We start from the raw sequence: 20,076 nt of genomic DNA on the forward strand, positions 1-20,076 counted from the left end.
TGCTGAGGCGTCAGTCTGAGTGAGGTTAGGCTATTGCTGATCCTGGCATGGACTATTTGGACAGAGCAGACCCCTGGACTGGCAGTTACACAGAGATGTAAGGAGAGCTGCTGGTGACCGGGGCTGCAGAGCAGGGAGGAGACCATAGGAAACTGGACCTTTCATAGAACAGGGAGGTAGGTGGTGGTGTCTGTGTAAAATGGGTCTTCCAGAACATTCCCAGCATGGAGAGCCAACCCCAACAGAGGGCTTGAGTTTACGACTGGGTCACTGGGGACACTGTTTCTTTTCTTGGAAAATCCAGTCTCTCTTTGGTTCAACTTTTCTTTGGGATTGGCCGGCAGTGAAAGGAATACATTGGATGGAGCTTCTCATAACATTTATTTTTTTTGGATGATAAAGCCAAAAGTGGGGAGTAGTGGGAATGTTAGCTGTGTGGGCGCTGGCTTGGGTGGAGGGGCTGAAGAGGGCTTGAGTGTGGGGAGTCACAGAAGAGGGTACAAACCTGGAGCAGCTGAACTAGAAGAAGAAATGGGAAGAGTCACTCTAGGAATAGCTGCAGAAGGCGTGGGAGCGATGGCAAAGGGTGAGTATCCGAGTGCCCTAAGCCCACCCCCTGGGTCCCCTCTTTTTTTTTTTTTCTTTTAAGATTTTATTTATTTATTTATTTGAGAGAGAGAGAGAGAGAGGAGGGGGGAGGAGCAGAGGAAGAGGGAGAAGCAGCCTCCATGCAGAGCATGGAGCCCGATGTGGGGTTCGATCCCATGACTCTGAGATCACGACCTGAGCCGAAACCAAGTGTTAGATGCTCAACCAACAGAGCCACCCAGGTGGCCAGGATCCCCTCTTTTCTTAAGTTAAAAAAAAAAAAAAAAATTCCTCGAGGCAGCTCAGGCCAGAGGCCACAAGGATCAGAAGGCACAGGCTGGAGAGTGGAGTTTGCTCTGGCCCGCAGAGCCTGGTACTGGCCTGACAGCCGCTCAGGCCTCCTCGGCTGTGGCGTCGATGCCCGCGTAAGTGAAGTTCTCAAACAGCGACATGTTCACATAGGCCTGGGGGACAGAAGAGGCTTTAGTGCGGGCCAGGGGTGGGGGCGCCTGTGGCCTGGAGCTCCCTGGCTTCTGATATGGCAGCCCTACTTGAAGAGACACTGATTTAGACTCAAGATGGCCCCATGGCCAAGGGCAGCCCTCTGCAGTGAGAACAGACCAAAACTGGGGGTCCAGGTGAGAGCCCATTGACATATTGTTAGACAGAAGGGTTTTTTCTTCTTAAATTTAAAAAAATTTTCATTGAAGTGTAGTTGACATATATTATATTAGTTTCAGGGGTACAACATAGCCATCTGACAGTCACCATCTGTCACCACACAAAGTTAGTATGGTATTAGTGACTATATTCCTTATACTGTTTTCATCCCTGGGATTTATTTATTGCATAACTGGAAGTTTATACCTTTTGTACCTCTTAATCTTCATCGATTTTGCCCAAGTGTGGGGGCTTGGCAACCACTAGTTTGTTCTCTGGATTTATGAGTTTCTTTTTTTGTTCATTTGTTTTGTTTTGTTTTTTTAGACTCCACATATAATTGAGATCATGTATTTGTTTTTCTGTGACGTATTTCTTGGCATAATACCCCCTGGATCCATCCATGTTGCTGTGAATGGCAAGATTTCATTCTCTTTGATGGCTGAGTAATATTCCATTGTACACACAACTGACCCTGAACAACATGGACTTGAACTGTAGGGGTCCACTTACTCCAGATTTTTTTTCAATAAATGCCATATAGTGGTGTAAATGTATTTTCTCCTCCTTATGACCTTCCTACTAACATTTTCTTTTCTCTAGCTTATTTTGGTGTAAGAACATAGTATATAGTACATACGCAAAATATGTTTTAGTTGACTGCTTATATTAGTGGTACAGCTTCCAGTCAACAGTAGGCTCTTAGTAATTAAGTCTGGGGAGAGTCAAAAGTTATATGCAGGTTTTTGACTACCTAGGGGATTAGTTGCCCTTAACTCATCCATTGTTCAAGGGTCAGCAGTATATATCACATCTTTATCCATTCATCTTAGTTTTTTTTAATGCACCTGTCAGATGAGCTGTTTGTTCATGCATTCATTATTTATTCATCTATTCATTAAGCTATTTTGATCATTTATCCATTTACATGGATCATTCATTCATTCTCGTTCATCTGTTTAAAGATTTTATTTTTAAGTAATCTCTACACCCAACATGGGGCTCAAACTCATCACCCCGAGATCAAGACTTGTATGCTCTACCGACTGGGCCAGCCAGGCGCCCCTGATCATTCCTTCATTCTTAAGACAGTTCATTAATTCCTACAGCTCCTTAGTCATTAATTCATATGAAGGACTCTTTTTGCTCTTGCTCATTTTGATATATTTCTTCCTTTATATTTACCTGATAATTCGTTTATTCACATGGTTATTAGGTTCAGTTATTTAATTATGTTTATTCATGTTTATTATATCATCCATCCACTAATTCTATTCATTCACTTACTCTTTCATTCATTCACCCATCCATCCATTTGGTTAGGGGACCATTCATGCATTGTCACTCTGGCTCTGTGTCCGGTGAAGAGAGGTGGCCCAGATGAGACTGGGCTGAGGGCCCCAGCAGAGGAAGACAGGTAAGCAGTATGGGACCTGGGACCCCGGGGGAGCGATTTGCCGCTGGGGCCTCGGAAGAGTTAGGAGGGCCTAGTATTCAACCCCTGGAGAGCTGGAAAGTGGGGCGGCACCCTGAGGCCCAGCTGTCCTGGCAGCTAGTGGTGGGGACAAGGACATGGAGGCTGCTTCTTTCTGGCTTCTATGAGAGGGCACCCCTGGAGCGTGCTGAGCCCTGTCCCCATCAGCCCCCATCTCCTCACCTTCCTGGCTTCCAGCATCCGGCCCAGCTGCAGCGCAATCTGAGCAAAGGGAGGTCGCTCATATGGACGGTCCCGCCAGCACTGACGCATCAGCTCGTACCTGCAGATGGGGCGTGGCTGAGAGGAGGGGTCGGGGCCAACCGGGCTGAGGGGGTCCCGGGGCTCCAGGCTGAGGACACTCACACTTCGTCGTCACAGTTACGAGGCTGTTCCATGCGGTAGCCCTGAGGTAGCTTCTCATAGAGCTCAGCACAGGTCATGCCGCAGTAAGGCGTGCCCCCTGCAGGAGGTGACAGAGCTCTCTGAGCCCAGGGAATGGGAGGGTGGGGGGATCAGGAGAGGGCTGGGGTCTGGGGGTCTGGAACTCACCAAGGCTCACGATCTCCCAGAGGAGGACCCCAAAGGACCAGCTGGAATGAGAAGGATGTGCTTAGTTCCCGTCTAGGCCCAGGGGCCAGCTGCTCAGTAGCTGCCTGCCCCACGGTGCGCGCCTCCCAGCCCTTGCGTGGGGGCCACTCTGCAGGTGTCCGCCTTGGCCAGCTGCTGTCTCTGCTCCACTGAAATTCCTTCAGAGCTGCTCCCAGACTCACCGTCCGCACAGCTAACATTCTAATCACACACTCTGGGCCATGCACGAATCAGCTAACATATACGTTCATGCATTTAACCCTCACACCGGCCTTATGATGTAGGCGCTACCATTATGCCCATTTTACAGATGGAAACGCTGAGGTACTGACAGATTAGCTAGCTTGCCCAAGGTCACATGGCTTGTAAGTCCTGGAACCAGACTCAAGACCTGACAATCTAACTCCAGACCATTGTTCTTTACTACGTCTTATACTGTAACAACCTCTAGGCGGGGTGAGACCAGGATGGGAGTTCTAGTTGGGGGTGGGGGTGGGCATCTAGGGAGTTTGGGGGCAGAAGCAGGAAGCTTGGTAGTGGTCAGAGAGGCAGTCCCTGTGGTGGACAGTGAACAAGGCAGGCCAGGCCAAAGGGCCAGGGACCAATGAGTAGAGCCAGAGCTGGATGGCCTAGCAGGCCAGGTTCCCTGGAAAGAGGAGCAGAAGGGAGGCCAATATGGTTATCTGGGTGTGAGGGGGTCTTGGCGGTCATGCTCTGGATAGGCTCCTGGTGGGGATGACTCTGCCCTTCAGAACGAAGGTGAGAACTTTCCTCGAGTGGTCTCTCCCTCCACCCAGGCATTGTCCTCCCATATTCCTGAACCCCTCCAGTGTATCTCCCTGTGTTAGATGAACCCAGCTCTAAAGTTCCCTAACACAATCCTACCACTGAAACGCCTTCCAAGACAACGCCTCCTTCCAACTAGCCCCCCATCTTCCCACTAAGATGCTGGGCATCGCCAAGGTATACCCAAGATGCGCTTGTCTCATATCTGTGTCATGTAGAACAGACCCTGGCAATGCCCAAATTGTGCTTATACTACTCGAGACGTATCTAAGACGTGTCTAGGTTTATGTCTGTATGTGTCTTTGGGGGACCAATCCCTCCTACCCCTTCTGAGCCCCACACTCACACATCGCTCTTGGTGGTATAGACGCTGTAGTTCAGAGACTCGATGGCCATCCAGCGCACCGGGAGACGCCCCTAGGGGAGAGTGGGTTTGAGGGGCTGGGTGAGGAGGAGGGGCCTGTGTCAGGGGTCCTGGAGGCCAGGCATGGAACCTGGGTGCAGAGACTGAGACGTACCATGGTCTTCTTCACATAAACCTCCTCTCCCCGAGAAAGGCCAAAGTCGGCGATCTTGGAGGCCAGGTTCTCTCCCACCAGCACATTGCGGGCCGCGAGGTCCCTGTGGATGAACTGCAGGTGTGGTCAGAGGTCAGGGAAGACTGCGGACGGGCAACCCCAAGACTCCTGGGGCCCATGAGGGATCTGACCTCCCAGCTGGTCTTTGTGGGCCGCCTCCCTCCCTGTAACAGCCCCCTTACCCTCCTTCCCAGCCAACCAGGTCTTATCCTGCCTCAGAAGAGTCACACTGCTGGCTGTCCCTTCCTTCCTGGGATCCAGCCAGAGCCAAGCTCAGGCTGTGTGTCTCTTTCTGGGATGAGGTTGGGCTTCTCGCTGGTGACCACACTGCCCCTTCACTTCCTCCAACCTCCCATCCACCCATCCTCCTTTTCTCTCCGCTCTTGGATGCAAGTGGGGAAGGCCCTCCTCTTGCTTGAAGTGACCTTTCCCTGGAGTCTCCAGTCCCCTCCACCCCCCGCCACAAGATCTTCTACCTTCCCCAGAAACCTCTCTCCACCAGCCCCTCCCTCTGCACAGGTTTTTACTTGTCTGCTTCAAGGACACCCAAAACTTCACCAACTTTAAATGTCTCTCCTCAGTCTCGTGTTTTCCTCCTGCCACTGTCCTCTGCTTCCTTCCATTCAAGCGAGGTGTCCTCAGACTTGGGCTCAGGCCTCCACTCTCTGCCTTGCTCTCCACCCTGTCCTGGTGGGTCTCTCCCTCAGGGCCCCTCACAGGGTCCACTCCCTTGCCATGAGACTCTCCAGCACTTTGTAGGGTGATGGTTCCCAGATTGTTGTCTCTGGCCTAGGCCCTTCTCCCAAGTTCTAGGCTGACATCTCTAACTGCCAGCTCAGCATCTCCAACAAGCTGTCCCTCAGCTGCTTCCAATACAACGCCTCCCCCAGCTCTGCTTCTCGGCTTGCACTCTCCCGAATTCACCCAGGCCAGCAGCTCCGGGGTCTTGCCCTCCCCTGTCTTCCCTGCCCTGCCTGCTACAGGGGGTCATAGTGGCGGCACACCTTCCTCCCCATACCCCTGCACACCTGTTTCTCGCTCAGGTACTGCATGCCATTGGCGGCGTCACTGGCAAAACGTAGCAGCTGCCGGGAGCTGAGGGTGGAGGCTGTGCCGTGCTCTCTGGCGAAGGCTGGGTCTGTCTCCAGGACCCGGCTCTTCCGCAGAAAGTCTAGCAGGTTCCCGTAGGGGGCATATTCGATAGCGATATACAGGTAACCTGGGAGGGAAAGAGCCAGGGACGGAGTGGGGGTTCCCAAGCTGGCAGCTGGCCAGCAGCAGGCCTCCAATGGTAGGAGAAGGGGGCAGGCTGCCGCTGTGTGTGTCGGGGTGGGGGGGGATGATGGCTGTTGATGGGGCTTGGGAAGAAGGGATAGGTGAGGACCTGGGGACTTACCTCGGTTCTCACAAGCCCCCAAGAGGTTGATGATATTGGGGTGATGTCCCAATTTGCACAGAACTTCTAGTTCTCCCGCAAAGTCACGATGGTCATTTTCAGAGGCATACTCTGTGTAAAGAATCCAATATCACTTTAGTCAGAAATAGTTCTGAAAAGGCATGGCTACTGAGGGCTGGGGGCAGTTGCTGGAGGGGATCCAGGTAGGGCCTGGGATCTGTGGGACAAAGGTAGGGGGTGGGCCTGGGGTCAGGGGTCACTCCGGGGGGACCTTTTAACATCTTGATGGCCGCGTTCATCTTGAGTCCGTCCTTCTTGATCATGGCCCGGATGACCTGACCAAAGTTCCCCTCCCCGATGAGGTCCTCAAAGGTGATGTCCTCCCACTCCAGCACTGGATAACTCAAGGGCTCAGGCTGTGGTTTGGGCCGCCGGGTTAGCGTCAAGGTGCCTGAGCTGAACTGCAGGATGGTTTCTTCGCCCTTCATAGAATGAGACAAGTGGGAAGGCAGTTGGCGCCGCAGATGTGGGGCCAGCAAGAGGTACAGACAGGCATTGAGGGATAGTTAGACAAATGGATAGAGACCCCCGCAGAGGGCACTGTGGCGGTCAGGCAGGAACAGATATGCTGACAGAGGATACACACTGAGACAGAATCACAGGAGATGAAGCCATCCATGGGCCACTGGCTAGACAGAGGTCCAAGAAGAGAGATGTGAGGCCACAACCAAGGATCTGGTGTAGAGGGCTCTGGGAGAACAAGGAGTGGGTAAGTCTGCTAGAAGCCACGAAGACAGGAGTCAATGGAAAGAGGGTATCTCCAACATTTCAAACGGGAAGGAATTGGAATGAGCTGTGATGGGAAGTGGCAAGCCTCCCATCACTGTGCCGATCTCACGACCAGGCTTTTTGCTCATCAATCCTCTGGAGAGGATTCCAGCCTTGGGCCGCGGGCTAGGACACATTTATAGAGCACCTATCACATGTGAAACCCCAAGCTGGTGCGAGTCAGCGGAGGGGTTTTCTCTACAGTACGGGAAGCAGAGATGAGGACTGTCTATGGTTCTAAAACCACCAAGGAGCCGAAGATAGACCACTGCAAAGAGGAACATCCACTTCCCCTAACCACATAGGAGCTGGTCCACCTGGGTCAGGAGGATGGCAGGAAAGGGAAACAGCTGGATAGGACCCAGGGCGCCACTGACAAGAGACCTGGAAGAGGGTTAACACAGACCTGGGGGTGGGGCTCCCTCAGTGAGGGGCTAAGGACAGGGGGCACATGGATTCACAGGAAACATGGAAAGCGGAGGCCACCGTACCTCAGGTGCATGCACAGCCATGTGCTCAGGGAGGGGCACATGCACAGGGACACACGCGGGCACACACGGGGGTACCCACCAGCAGACGCATAAGTGCACTCATGCATGGCACACGCGCACACCTTCATGCAGGCACACGAGGCACGGAAAGTCTGGACATGTATTAGGATTATGTCTGTGTTCAAGGCGATTTTCCCATCTCCCTCCCTCAACATCTGTCTCCATTACCCTGCCCCCACCTCAGCCCTAGTGGCTTTCTGTGCACACTGACCTCAGAGGGAGCAGCCTGGAACAAAGAAGCCAATTGACTCTCTGAAGGGAGGCATGGCCTAGACAATGGCATTGGACACTAGGCTTTCTATCATAAGGATCAGCCCTTGAGAGAGAAGAGCGTTTTTGTTTTGTTTGTTGTTGTTTTTGTTTCTTTGAAATGCCAAAGCATGGCTATAAATATCAAGAGCCCAGGTGCAAAGGGAGGGCTGGGGAAAGACTCTGGATCACCTGGGACAGCACTGGGGAGGATCTCATGGGAAGAGGACAGGTGGGAGAGAGACGGGAGGGGGGGACAAAAGGAGGGATGCTGGGAGCTGGGAGCCGAGCTGGTCCCCCACCCCACTGGCAGTAGGGGCACAGACTACTGACTACAGAGAGCTCCGACAAGTTTTACAGCCAGGTATACAGCAAGGCCAAGAAGAGCGGAGGCCTTCCCCCACCCCCCATATAGGGACGTGGGTCAGCACAGCTCTGGAGTGGCAGAAGCAGCCATAACAGGGCTTGCAACAAAGGGTGTAAGCGCCACAGAACACGCTGCCCTCCACAGGGTACAGGGAGCACCTCAGGGCTCTTAAGTCTCCCAGAGGAGGCCATGGCCTTTGCAGAGATGAGGCCGGAGGAGGAACCCATAGTAGGAGTTGCCTGTGGCCAGGAAGCCACAGAAGGGCTGAGGGCATTAGCCACAGATGTGTGCTGGCTCCCAAGGCAGGGAAGGATGCCAGAGCAGAGGCCAGCATGAAGCTCAGATGTCCCGCTGCCCGCCGCACCTCCCGTGTTGTCCCCATGCTACCTAGGCTTCCAGCACCTCCAGAAAGAAGCGAGAGAACCCTGAATTAACCACGGTGAAATATGGACACAGGGAACTAGTTTCAACAGCGAATATTAAATATTTCGCACTAACATAAACTGACTTATGAACTGAATTCAGTTCTAGAAAATCAAGGAAAATTATATCTTGCATCCATGAGCACGGTTAAGTCCTACACCCGCGACCTAAACACCTAAACATGCGCACGCGCACACACTCCGGGGTTGGCGGGGGGGGGGGGGGGGGATAGGTACTGCGCATGAGCGGACAGACTCAGCTAGAGTGGTGCACGCATGCGCCCAGAGCGGGCACAGGAACTGACCGAGCCCGACTGGTAGGTGAAGGTTCGTCGGCGGTGCAGGCAGCTTCTGCGGATGCACACGAGCGTCAGGAGAGCCGCCAGGATGGTGAGGCAGGTGGCTGACACGGAGCCCACTACGGCCAGTATCAGCTGCCGGTCCAGACCCTCTTCGGCTGCTTGGACCTCTTGGACCGGACCCTCACTCTGCAGCCCTGTACACAAGAGTGGGGGCAGATGGCCGGGAGGGAGAGATCACAGAGCCTAGTACCAGGAAGGACCAGGGGTATCAGGCCTAAGGCCGGTGGTTCACTGGGGTGACGGGGTTTTTCCCAGCACTAGGACAACAGATGCAGGGAAGGGTCAGGGGGGCCAGGATCAGGACAGATGTGACTTGTTGGGAGGGACCTCGGATGTCCTGGCTCCAAAACTGGAGATCCGGTGCCAGGAGAGGGCATGGAGACCAACCCCGGGCTGGGAGTCCCCGTGGCTGTGCTCTCTCACCATTGCCCAGGGTGGACTCCTCTGCCACACTGCTCCAGTCTCCGGGACCCTGGATACTGGCCCGCACACGGAAGAGGTAACGTGTACTAGCATTAAGGCCACGGACAATGGTGCTTGTCTCCTCGGGCCTGTCCACGTCCATCCACAGTGGGTCTCCTGAGCCCCCAGCCACCTGCACCTCCACGATGTACTTGGATATAGGCCCAACCGAAGCCTCTGGGCGCTGCCATGTCAGCTGGATCTCAGAGTCTGAGAGGGCTTGGGCACGGAGGTGTCGGGGAGCTGGGGGCCCTGAGGAGATGGGGGTGGGAAGGCAGTGCTCAGACGGGAGCAGGGTATGTGGCTCTGGGGTGAGATCCACTCTAGCTGTGTTCCCTGCTCTGTGGACCCCCAAACGCGAGCCAACCCGCCAACCTTCCCCGTTCCCTGCTGGGCTCAGTTTCGCTCCATACGCCTCCCCTCACCACAAACTTCTGCTTTCCTTTGTTCTCCTTATGGGCCAGGTCTTCCTGGCGTCCCAGATCTTCCCAGCATGCTAGGTCTTCCTGTGCCCCATACCCTATGTTCGCCCAAATCCCATGTCCTCCTGGTACACCACATCCTCCCTAAGACCCTTAATCTCCACATGAACCCTGGCCTCCCCGTCTTTCCCTCATCCCGTATGCTCCTGGGGGCCCACCTCTCCCTGGCCACCAATATCAGACATCTCACGTCCTCCCTTTGCTCATGTCTGTCTGTCGTCCTACTTCCCCCTTATGCCCACGTTTTCGATACATCCTGTGTTCTCTCTGTGCCCACGCACTCTCTAGTAACCTCCTGTGTTCCATGTCCTCCCTCATCTGGAACCCATAACAACCTTTCTGGGTACAGCATACCGCTGGGGGGCAGGAGCACACGCGCGGGGGGCGAGGCAGGGCCCAGAAGGGTACAGTGGTAGAGCCGTACATCCAGCTGGTAGGGGGTGCCAGGCGTGAGTCCAGTCAGGAGAGCGGTGCGGGCCTGGGGGGACGAGACATTCTCCCGCCGCTCCTGTCCCCGTGTCCCATCCCACAGGCGCAGCAGGAAACCATCGCCCACCAGTGGCCCAGGCACCGAGGGTAAGGACCAGCTCACTCGCAACCGGTCAGGACCCTCCACGTGCCAGCCCTCCAGCCACGGCTGCAACGAGGGCTCTGGGGCCGGAGGTTGGGAGTCAGAACTGTTCAGTTGGTCCTTGGGGCTGTACAAGACAGTTATCTCCCCCCAGGGGACAGGGTGGGACAACCTCCAGTGGGAAAGGCAGGGGGCCCCTGGCGTGGGGACAAGACAGGACAACCCCTGAGTGCATAGGACGGTAACCCATGGGGGACACGAAGGGGTGACTCTCGCCTCTCACCAGGACAGTCTGTGGTCATGAGGGTGGGAGGCCCCCAGGCCCCCTCCCCTCCTTCCCCTGGCCGGCTCAGTTGTACGCGGACACTGTATCCTGTCTTCGGCCTCAGGTTCATTAAAGTCACATTCTCGCTGGGGTCCACTGGGGGCAGCACACATCATTCAGCCCCCACCTCTTCCCGAAGCTGCCACCTCCCCCCTTTCATTCTGACCCAATATCCTCTCCTGCCCCAGACCCCCTCCTGCCCCCAGCAATGCCTCCCCCAGCCCTGAGCCCCCGCTCACCCACAATGGCGGACCAAGCCATGGTGCTATCCTGGGGCCGGTAGTGCAGGCGGACAGAGGTGATGGGTCCGTCCCCGGAAAAGGAGACCAGTGGGGAGACCACGAGCTGGCGGCTCTGCTTGGCCAGGAGCCGAGGAGCAGTCAGGGGCACTGGGGGCACTGCCAGGAGACCCCAAGTCAGGCAGGGTCCAGATAGCCTGCCCAGTCTTCCGAAAAATAAGAGGACTCAACTCTGGCCAGCAAAGATATCTCGGTCTTGGTTTGGATCTGGGGCCCCTCTGGGCTGGGGAGAGCCCAAGTTCAACCGATGGGCAGAAGGGCCAGCATCCAGTCAGGACAGTGTTCTGCCGCCTGGGCAGCTTGGGGCACAAGGATCCGGCAGCGAGGACTCGAGAGAATCCCCAAAGCTGCTAAGTGAGGTCGGATGAGCCTAGCTGGGTGTGGGGGAGGCAATGTGGAGCACGCAGAGGGGCCTGAGACCCCAGGCAGGGCGAGAGCCTGGTGTCAGCCTGCTCTCTGTTCTCCCTCTACCATTTATCACTCTCTTTGTTGGAGAAAAAAAAAAGAAAGCCAGCCAGTGATGAACTATGGGCTTTGCAATGGCTACTTGTCCCTTTAAGACAGCGCTCTGCCCACCCGGGTGCTGAGGCTTGGAGATGTGTACCTGGCCTATGGCCAGGCCGTCAGCAGGAGGTACAACCAGGATTTGGAAGACGCGTTTGGCCAGGCCACCTGGAATCAGCCAGTTCTACCCCAAACGGCTTTTGATTCCTGCCTGGCTTCCTCACTTCATGTTCATTGACCCTCTTCTGGCCTGAGCTTTTCTGCCCAGATTATCACGTCTGCACTATGACTGGTTCCTTTGCCTCTCCCAAACAGTTATCGGACCGATTGTTCTAAGAATGATGGATGCATGAACCGGTGGCTGGAAACAAGGGAGGGCAGGAGGCCCGGGCGGAGAAGGAAGAGTTGGGAGCTGGGGGGGGTGTGCGGGGAGGAATGGTGGGGTCGGCAGGTCATGAGGAGGGGAGAGCAAGGGGGGGGTATGGAGCCCTGGAGCCCCTGTGCCTCATGCTTACAGCGGGGCTTAGCTGTGCAGGGAGTGGTCAGACATAGAGTGGGCCCACACTTCCACTCAGACTTCAGAACCAGACCCCCAGTGCTGGAGGTCCCATCAAATGGGTCTGGAGCTCTGGGGAGGGGTCTAGGTGGCAGATCAGGTCCTGGAGTTGCCAGAGAACAGCCAAAACCTCGGAAGAGGACATTTTGGTAACAGTAACAATAGGGATGCCTGGGGGGCTCAGTCCGCTGAGCATCTGACTCTAGGTTTCAGCTTAGGTCATGATCTCGGGGTCCTGGGATCGAGCTCTGCATTGGGCTCTGCACTCAGCTCAGAGTCTGCTTTTCCCTCTCCCTCTGCCCCTCCCCCTGTTCGCTCATTTCCTTTCTCTTGAATAAATACATTAAATCTTTAAGAAAATAATAGGAACAATAAATGCCAACATATATGGAGCACCTTGCATGAGGCACCGGACTCAGTCCTCGTATACATCATCTAAGCTCATTGCGTTAAATGACCCATGACATTAAATAACATAACTTCAGCGCATTAAACGCATCATCTGACTTGCTTCACAGCAACCCTCATGAGCTGGGAGGGGCTAAGCAGCTTGCTTAAGCCAGGAATTGGTGGTGAGGATTTGAACCCAAATCGCCTGGAATCGGAAGCCTGGGGAGAAGAGACAGGCTAGATGCAGAGCCTGGGCGGCACTGATAGGTCCTGCTGGTGGGGCAGCTGCAAGTTGGTGGGAGGGGTGGAGAGCAAGCAGGGAAGGAAGAGAAAGAGGAAGAGGGGAGACGTCTGGGTTTCTGTGGGGGAGGCCGGCTGTCAGGAGCAGAGGGCAAGAGGAGTCAAGGCGTACGGGGCTGGCAAAGGTGAATGGACAAGATTGTACCCGGCTCTGGGCCATCCTGGGCACTGGCAGCTCCCTCCCTACTCACCTCCCTACTCACCACGGAGCTCCTCTGGGTGGCAGGCCACCCTCTGAGCTGAGGCACCCCACACGCTCCCCTGTCCTGGCCCTGGGAGCCCTGAGGCGTGATGAGAGCAGACGGCAGCATCCCAGAGGCAGAATTAAAGACACGCCGTGTGCAGGGGTTGTGAGCGGGTAGAGAGGGCCAGCATGGCCAGATAGGAGGCTGGGCAGGGTCAGAGGGTATGCTGTTTCTAAGGCATGGGATGTCCTTTCCAGATAGGACCGAGCTATGCTTCTGCCCTGACATGGGCCAGACCAGACCTCTGGTGGACGACAAACCCTCTTCTTTGCTGGGTGCTGGGCTGGGAGTTCAGGGGCCCTTGCCCTTCCTGCTACTATGCCCAGTCTGCGCAGCACCAGCCCACTGAGCACCACTCTGCCCACGGACCCTCCTCCATAGCCCCAGGACATCACTGACCTTTGACATTGACCCTGAAACGTCGGCTGTCTTGGCCACCAGATGTGGACACGCGGCACTCCCAGAGCCCACTGTCACCAAGTGCCAAGCGGGGCACCTCGAACTCAGCTGTGGTCCTGTCTGGCTCCACAATGGCCTTGGTGGACTGAGAGAGACAGGGAAAAGGGACAGACCATAGAGAACAAACACTCACGAGGCCAATATGGGACTAATAAGGGGACAGAGGGCCCCTGGTGGTTTCTCAACCATCAGATGACCCCATATGAGCCACAGTCAGGCCAGTGGGTAGAGCCTTTGGAAAACCCTGAGGGGCAGGGGTCTGAGGGACCACCTGTGAGGCCAGTGGGGTCAGGGCAGGTGGGGGGCTGCTGACCAGGAGGACCGTGCCGTCGGGCTTCCGGAGCTCCATGCTGCCCCGCACTGGGAACGGGTTCCCTGCGGCTGCACAGTTGATCCGGGGTGTAGTCTCTAAGTTGAACTCCATTTCTGAGGCCACATCCAGGATCTGGGGGATCCGGTCTAGGGAGAGAGGGAGGATACATCCTGCAGCCCCACGGGGCAGACATTGACCACCATGCTGCCCCTTTTCCTGTATCATGCATCTCAGTGGAGGGGCCACCAATGGCTCAGTCGCTCAAGCCTAGAAGCTGCAGAGTTCCAGACAGCCCTTGCGCCCCACGGCTGATCGGCCACAGAGTCTATCTCCTGTGCTCCCAACCCGATGTCCTGTCTCAGCCAACACATGCCCCTCCCCAGCCTTATAGCCCCAACACTGGTTCAGGCCTCACTCATTTCTAGGCTCTGTTACAGACCCTCCAGGTTCTCCCACCTCCACTCTCCACCCAGCTGCGTGGGTCCTCCCTCAAACACAAATCTGACTGCCTTCTGCCTCTTCAACAATTCCCTCCTGCCCCCAGCACACCTGCTGGCCTGCTGTTCAAAGTTCCCGAGGTTTGACTCTTGTGGTCACTCCCCCAGCCTTCCTACTCCACTCTCATGGTACCCGACCCCGAGTCCCTCAACCCCTGGGCCTTTTCCAGTGCTCTTTCCCTAGCCATCTTGCGCTCATCCTTCATACCCCATCTCAGATCTTGCCTCTTCCGTGAAGCCCTCCCTGAACCACTCAGACTGGCCAGGGGCCTCCTCTGGGCTCCCATCCATTCTGGGCTATTGCCCAGCCCTGCGTGGGTATGGGTGATGTGAGCTGGGCGGTGAGAAGGCCCCCTGAACCCTGATCTCCCCGGGTGTAGAGCTTGGAGTCAGGGAGATGTGTCTGGTGAAGCCTGACTTGTTTTAAGTGATCTCAAACACCCTTGTACCTGACTTCTCACAGTGCATTCCATGCCAGCCAGAGGGACAGACACAGCCGCTGAAGCGGTCACATGTACCACCGTTCCGACACTGGCACTGGAGGCGGCAATCTGCCCCAAAGTGGCCAGGGGCACAGGCTGCGGATAGAGGGGTTGTGGTTAGAGGGACACAGGTCAGCGGCAGTGAGGGCAGAGCTGGGGCCTGGGTTATGCCAGGCTGGGTGAGCAGGGGGCTATGGAGGTTCTGGTGTGGACACCAGGGCCAAAGTGGAGGGTCCAGGTCCAGCCTGTGGCTGGATGTCTGGGTCAGGGACTGCGGAGGGCAGGTCAGTCCATACCTTCCTGGCACTGGCTTCCTCTCCAGCCAGATCCACAAGAACAGCCATAGGGGTCCGGGAGGCAGAATGTGAGACCTCGGCAGCCCGATGTGCTGGGGCACTGCTCCTGGCAGCTCTGCCCAAAACGGCCCTCTCTACAGGCTAGAAATAGGATGGGTGGATATAGGGCCCACTGCTGGACCTCAGGGTCCGGGCCCCACTTGGCATTCTCACCACCCACCAAGCTCCATCCTCTTGGTTCAAGAGTCTTCCCCAGCCAGTCAGCCTCTCCTGCCTAGGTCCTAGCTTCCCGTCCTTACCCTGCTCACAGCGGGTGCCAGTGAATCCAGGGGGGCACACACACTCGCCATCCTGATCATGGCAGACACCTCCGTGCAGGCAACCCGGGCACTCCTTGGTGCAGTCTGGTCCCCAGCGCCCTGCCCTACAGCCTGGAGGAACGTGCTTTCAGCAACCGACCCTCACCAACCTAGCACTGCTGCCGAGGTCTCGGGCAGCCCTGGGGGCCCACAGGAAGTGCCCACAGGGCTCCCAACCTCCATCCCACCCCCCAGCTCTGCCCTCTGCTCCTAACCCCTCACGATGAGCCGGAAGAAGGCGCTGCCTAGGGGGCTGGTTTCCAGGTAGGTGGCACTGTAGATACCACTTGCTGAAGGCTGCACGTTTGGGAGCTCCATCAGGAACCGTCCATCCTGGGCCTCATGCCAGTCCAGGGTGTAGAAGTAGGATCCTGGGGGCAGAAGTGGGTCAGGGTCCTCAGCACCAGGTGAGAGCTGGTGCCCAGGTCGAATCAGTGTGCGCCCCATACAGTGACCAGAATTGGGGCAAGGCACCAGCCAGGGTCTGTCCCCAAGGCAGAAAGCTGGGATGCATCCTCTGTTCCACGCCCCAGCAACACTCAGGAAGTCACCAGGTCCTGCAGTCACTTTTTTCTGTCCCGCTCATAGCCACCATCACCACGGTCCCCACCTCCCGCGGTCTTCCAGGCAGTCTCCTCTGCCTCTGTTGCCCCTCCCTCCCTCCATCCCCGACTCATCAGCCAGCAGCATTTTCCCCAGCAGAAGCCTCCACAGTTCCCCTTCTTGGACTCCTTCAGTTACCCACTCCTTGGCATATCCCTGCTTCACCCTCTGGCCCCATACCTCTCCACACCCTGCCCGATTCCTAACATTCCTGAGTTCTGGAAATGCTGGTTTCTCTTCTAGAAACACCACGGTATTTCAGCACTTCCTGTCTGTGCTCTCAGCCAATCCTCCTCCTGGAATGTCCTTTCCTCCTCCTTTGTGTGGCTAATTCCCATTCCTCCTCCTGGGCACAGTTCAGGGGTTATCTCCTTGGGGACTTCTTGGGGACTTCTCCCAGAAGCTTCTTCCTCCAGGACTTGCAGTCCCAAATACTAGGGTCCCTATCCGTGTCCCAACTCCTTTTGCCTCTTTGCCCAGGACTGGATTGTAGGGAGTACTGGTCTATGTGACCCTTCACACCTCTCATCAGTTCAGGGGGCCTGGTGCTCAGGAGACAAACCCCTTGGGCCGGGGAAAGGGTCCTCCTTCCCTCAAGAACATAGGGCAACCAAAGGGCTGTGGGTCTGAGGGCTGAGGCTGGAATCTCTGGGGCCACACAGAATAAGGGCTCCCTCCCATGGAGTGGCCAGAGGTTCTGATAGGGCCAGGGTGGGGGCAGGCCTGGGCTGAGTTACCCGTTCTCTTCTTCCTCATGGGGACTGCTGCTCCTTGCCAGAGGGCCTATGTGACAGCACCTGCTAACTCCCAGGGGAGTGCTAAAGGTGAGGGTTCAGCACAGTGCTGATTTGAGGGTAACAGGGAAGGAGGTGGCGTGCCACAAGGCTGCTGGTCCTCTGGGTATAGGAGGAGGACCGAACAGGCCAGAGAAGACATGGTGCAAGTGCTTCCTGTGGACCTGACACAGAGGCAGGTGCAGCGGGGAGGCAACAGGTGTATCAGAGTGAAGGCCGTGTGGGCGGCCAAAGCTGGGGGAGGTCAAGGGCAGGGAGGTGTTCGTTGAAGGGGCAGACCGTTGACCTGCCCAACCTGTCCAGAGGCCCCTCTCACCGTTGCTCTTCCAGATCACATCTGTCTGCTTCTCCTTGCGCACACGTGCCACAAGCACGGCCGTGTCGCCTTTGTTCACCGTGTGTGTGACCTTGTCCGGGAGCAGGTGCGCTGTAGGGGACCGGTGGGTGGGTGGGGGATGAAGAGAGGGGTCAGAGGTGCACAGCGGCAGCAGCGACAGCGGCTCCCGTCCGCTCCCCGCCCCGCGGGCCAGACTCACCTCCGGGGCTGTTGTGCACGTAGAGGACGCGCGTGCGCCCCGCGCCGCCCACGCACGAGAAGACGCCCACGAGGTCTGAGGGCTGCGAGAAGCCGCGCAGCGTGATGCTGTGCGAGCCGTTGCGCAGCAGGTGTGGGGGCTGCCCGGGCCGCGGCGTGCGCACGATGCGGTCGTCCTTCTCCAGCAGCAGCGGGGGTCCCCAGGCGTCCGCGCCCGCGCCTGGCCCGGCCTCCCCGGACACGCAGGTCAGGAAGAAGCGCTGGGGCTCGGTGAGCCGCAGGTCGGCCAGCAGCGTCAGGTCCACCGCGGCGCCTGGAGCCGGGACGCCAGTCCTCCTTCCGACGAGGTCCCCAGCCCGCCCCGCGCTCTCAGGCGTTTCCCTCCCCTCCCTTCCTGTCTCTTTCCCGGCCGCACACTGGCTTTGCCCCCCCAAGCCTCTTCGTCCTAAAAACAAAAACAAAGCCCCCTCTCTGGTCTCCTGGTGCCCCCCTTCTCCCGCCAGATGGCTTCCCTTTATAGCCTCGGAAAGAATGATGTATGCTCCCTGTCTCCGTTTCCTCACTGTTTAATACCCTGCCGGTCCCCTTGAGTCCCCACCTGTCTCAGACTGCTCTGCAAAGAGGAGCCGCTCTCCAGGAGAGCAAAATCTTCTTGGAGAAAGCCTTCCCTGCCGCTCCAGAAATCTAGACGGGCTTGCCGTCCTGGGATTTACAGGAGAGGCGGGCTTCTGCAACCAGGTGGTTGTGGGGCAGAAAAGGAGGGGAGCCCCTCCTTTTCTGTCCCTGCCCCTTAACTGGCAAGTAATTAGCTAGCTTTAATGCCACTTAGCTCATCAATTAATATTCTTCAAAAGCCTACCACGGGTACATTGAAGTTGGCATTTGCTGACCGCCCACCATATGCCTGAGCACCTGCTTTCCAGTGGATGGTCACACCCCCCAGTGAAGTCGCTGTCTCTCCATTTACAGAGGAGGGCGAAAATAATTATTCTACAGGCTTCCTGGAGCAAGCTCATCTACTCCCCGGGCTTTATCATCATCTCTGAGTCAGCCTCTCAGCTTGGGTCTGCATTTCTATCAGCTTTCCCCAACCCTGCCCCTCTCTGGTGTTCCCTGACTCAACAGATGGCACTAACCACCTGAGACACAAACTTTGGAGTCCTCTCGTGTTCCTACTTTCATGATGATTAATGTTTATTGGAGGTCAATTATATGGCAAGCACTTTAATTTTATCGCCCCAACAATCCTGGGTGGTGGGTGTTACTACTCTAGTTTTATAGCTGGTGGATGAAATCTCAGAGAGGTAACTTGCCCAAAGGCATATAATCAGTAACTGGCAGAGCCAGGTTGTCTGACTCTAAACTCTATACCTCTAAGGGTGTTGCTGGCTGCTGCCATCAATCACAAAATTCTGCGGATTCCACATCCTCAAAGCCTCTTGACTGCACCCCCATCTCCAAGCCCACCCCTGTTTAAACCCCACATTTACTCACCTGGACCATCCCAACAGCTACACCCTCCTTTCCCAGCTCATCCTCCAGAGTGGCCTTCTAAGACCTTGGGATTCTCTGGTCTACAACTTCCCATGGCTCCCCATTGCCCTCGGGATACAGAGCATGCTCTTGAGCCCTTCTTTGCTCATACTCTGCCTCTCCTGTTGAGTTCCCTCCAGAAACCTTCTCTCCCATACCCTTCCTCACCTCTGAGACTTGCATGGACTGTTCTAGCTGCCCAGAATGAAGGCCACTGTTCTTAGTGAAGTCTTTCTGGACGCCTTTGTCATCTACTACCCCCAAGCAGAGTAGCTGACTCCTTCCTCCATGCTCCTCTGGAGCTACTTGTGTCTCCCTTTTATCCTTCACCCCATGTCCTGTGTCTCCAGCTACCACTCAGAGCTAGCCTTTGTGTTCCAATCCTCTTGGCCATCACTGAAGGAATCAACTACCACTTACACAACTGGGCACTGGGTGCTCTGCGTAAATTACCTCCTTTAAACCCCATAACAGCCATAGGAGATCAGCATAATAGAATCTATTTCAACCTGTGACCCATAACACAGCTCCTAGAATATTGCTGGTGCTAGATAAATGTTTGTCAAATGAATGATTAAATGAAGCCAGCACACCGACTATACGAGCACTCCCTGAAAACTCCATAGGCTCCCATAGGCCCCGCTGTGCTTTACTGATCCGAAAATCCAACACAGTCAATGACTGTTCTATTCCCAGTGCCAGGCTGCAGTGGTGTCTAGGGCCTGCCTGGGTTTTGGAGGCCTTGATCCCACTTTCTAGCTGATCGGGAAAGTGTTGGCAGTGATCGTAAGGCTTCCTAGGGGGAAAATCAGGGCTTTGGGGGCTGGGGGTGGGAGTGGCTTGGGGGAGACTTACCGACATGAGAAGCCAGAAAGAGGATGGGGAGCAGCAAAGGAGGCCCCAGCCAGACCATACTCTGGAGGCTGACCAGGTCAGCCAGGACAAGCTAGGCCTCCGGTCAGTTAGTCTGGTTCTAGATGCTGGGCCTGTACTGTTTAGTGCGTGTTGGTGCTGGGGAGGAAGAGGAAATGAGGTGGCTTGGGTGGGAGGGGTAGCCGTGGAGGGGTGGGGAGGACCTATCCTGCTTCTGCTCACCGAACAGGCCCCCCACCCCAGTCCGGCCCCCACAAAGCCAAGGATGGGTGTGGCCTGGAAGGCCCTGGAATGGGGTCACTTGAGGTGGGGGAGAGTTGTAAGGGCAGACCTAGTCACTATGGGA

The 20,076-nt window shown here is 56.1% G+C and overlaps 1 protein-coding gene across 2 annotated transcripts; it reads right to left on the minus strand.

Moving 5' to 3' along the window:
- Positions 1–852: 852 nt before the first annotated feature.
- Positions 853–20,076, minus strand: TIE1 (tyrosine kinase with immunoglobulin like and EGF like domains 1). Of its 2 annotated transcripts, XM_032301639.1 has the most exons (23): positions 19,713–20,076; positions 17,326–17,637; positions 17,106–17,216; positions 15,608–15,763; positions 15,333–15,464; positions 15,034–15,174; positions 14,705–14,833; positions 13,759–13,904; positions 13,386–13,530; positions 10,932–11,090; positions 10,651–10,788; positions 10,151–10,447; positions 9,276–9,566; positions 8,796–8,986; positions 6,345–6,555; positions 6,074–6,184; positions 5,706–5,896; positions 4,618–4,731; positions 4,446–4,516; positions 3,275–3,315; positions 3,089–3,185; positions 2,906–3,005; positions 853–1,052 (listed from the first exon to the last, which is right to left on the minus strand). In XM_032301639.1, exons 1-23 carry the CDS (start codon positions 19,768–19,770, stop codon positions 981–983), a joined length of 3,414 nt encoding a protein of 1,137 aa, XP_032157530.1. In that variant the 5' UTR covers positions 19,771–20,076; the 3' UTR covers positions 853–980. The 2 variants fall into 2 exon arrangements, with proteins under 2 accessions (XP_032157530.1, XP_032157531.1); XM_032301640.1 differs by lacking the exons at positions 17,106–17,216; positions 17,326–17,637; positions 19,713–20,076 and adding an exon at positions 16,176–16,269.

This window comes from Mustela erminea, chromosome 10, assembly GCF_009829155.1.
Source record: "Mustela erminea isolate mMusErm1 chromosome 10, mMusErm1.Pri, whole genome shotgun sequence".
Classification (NCBI taxonomy): domain Eukaryota; kingdom Metazoa; phylum Chordata; class Mammalia; order Carnivora; family Mustelidae; genus Mustela; species Mustela erminea.

Coding starts and splice junctions, on each gene's coding strand:
- TIE1 (XM_032301639.1), bottom strand. CDS start 19,770: ATGGTCTGGCTGGGGCCTCCTTTGCTGCTCCCCATCCTCTTTCTGGCT. Junction 13,905..14,704: donor AATGCACTGTGAGAAGTCAG/GTACAAGGGTGT, acceptor CTCTCTCCCTAG/ACCGGATCCCCCAGATCCTG. Junction 13,531..13,758: donor CCGACGGCACGGTCCTCCTG/GTCAGCAGCCCC, acceptor TGTCTCTCTCAG/TCCACCAAGGCCATTGTGGA.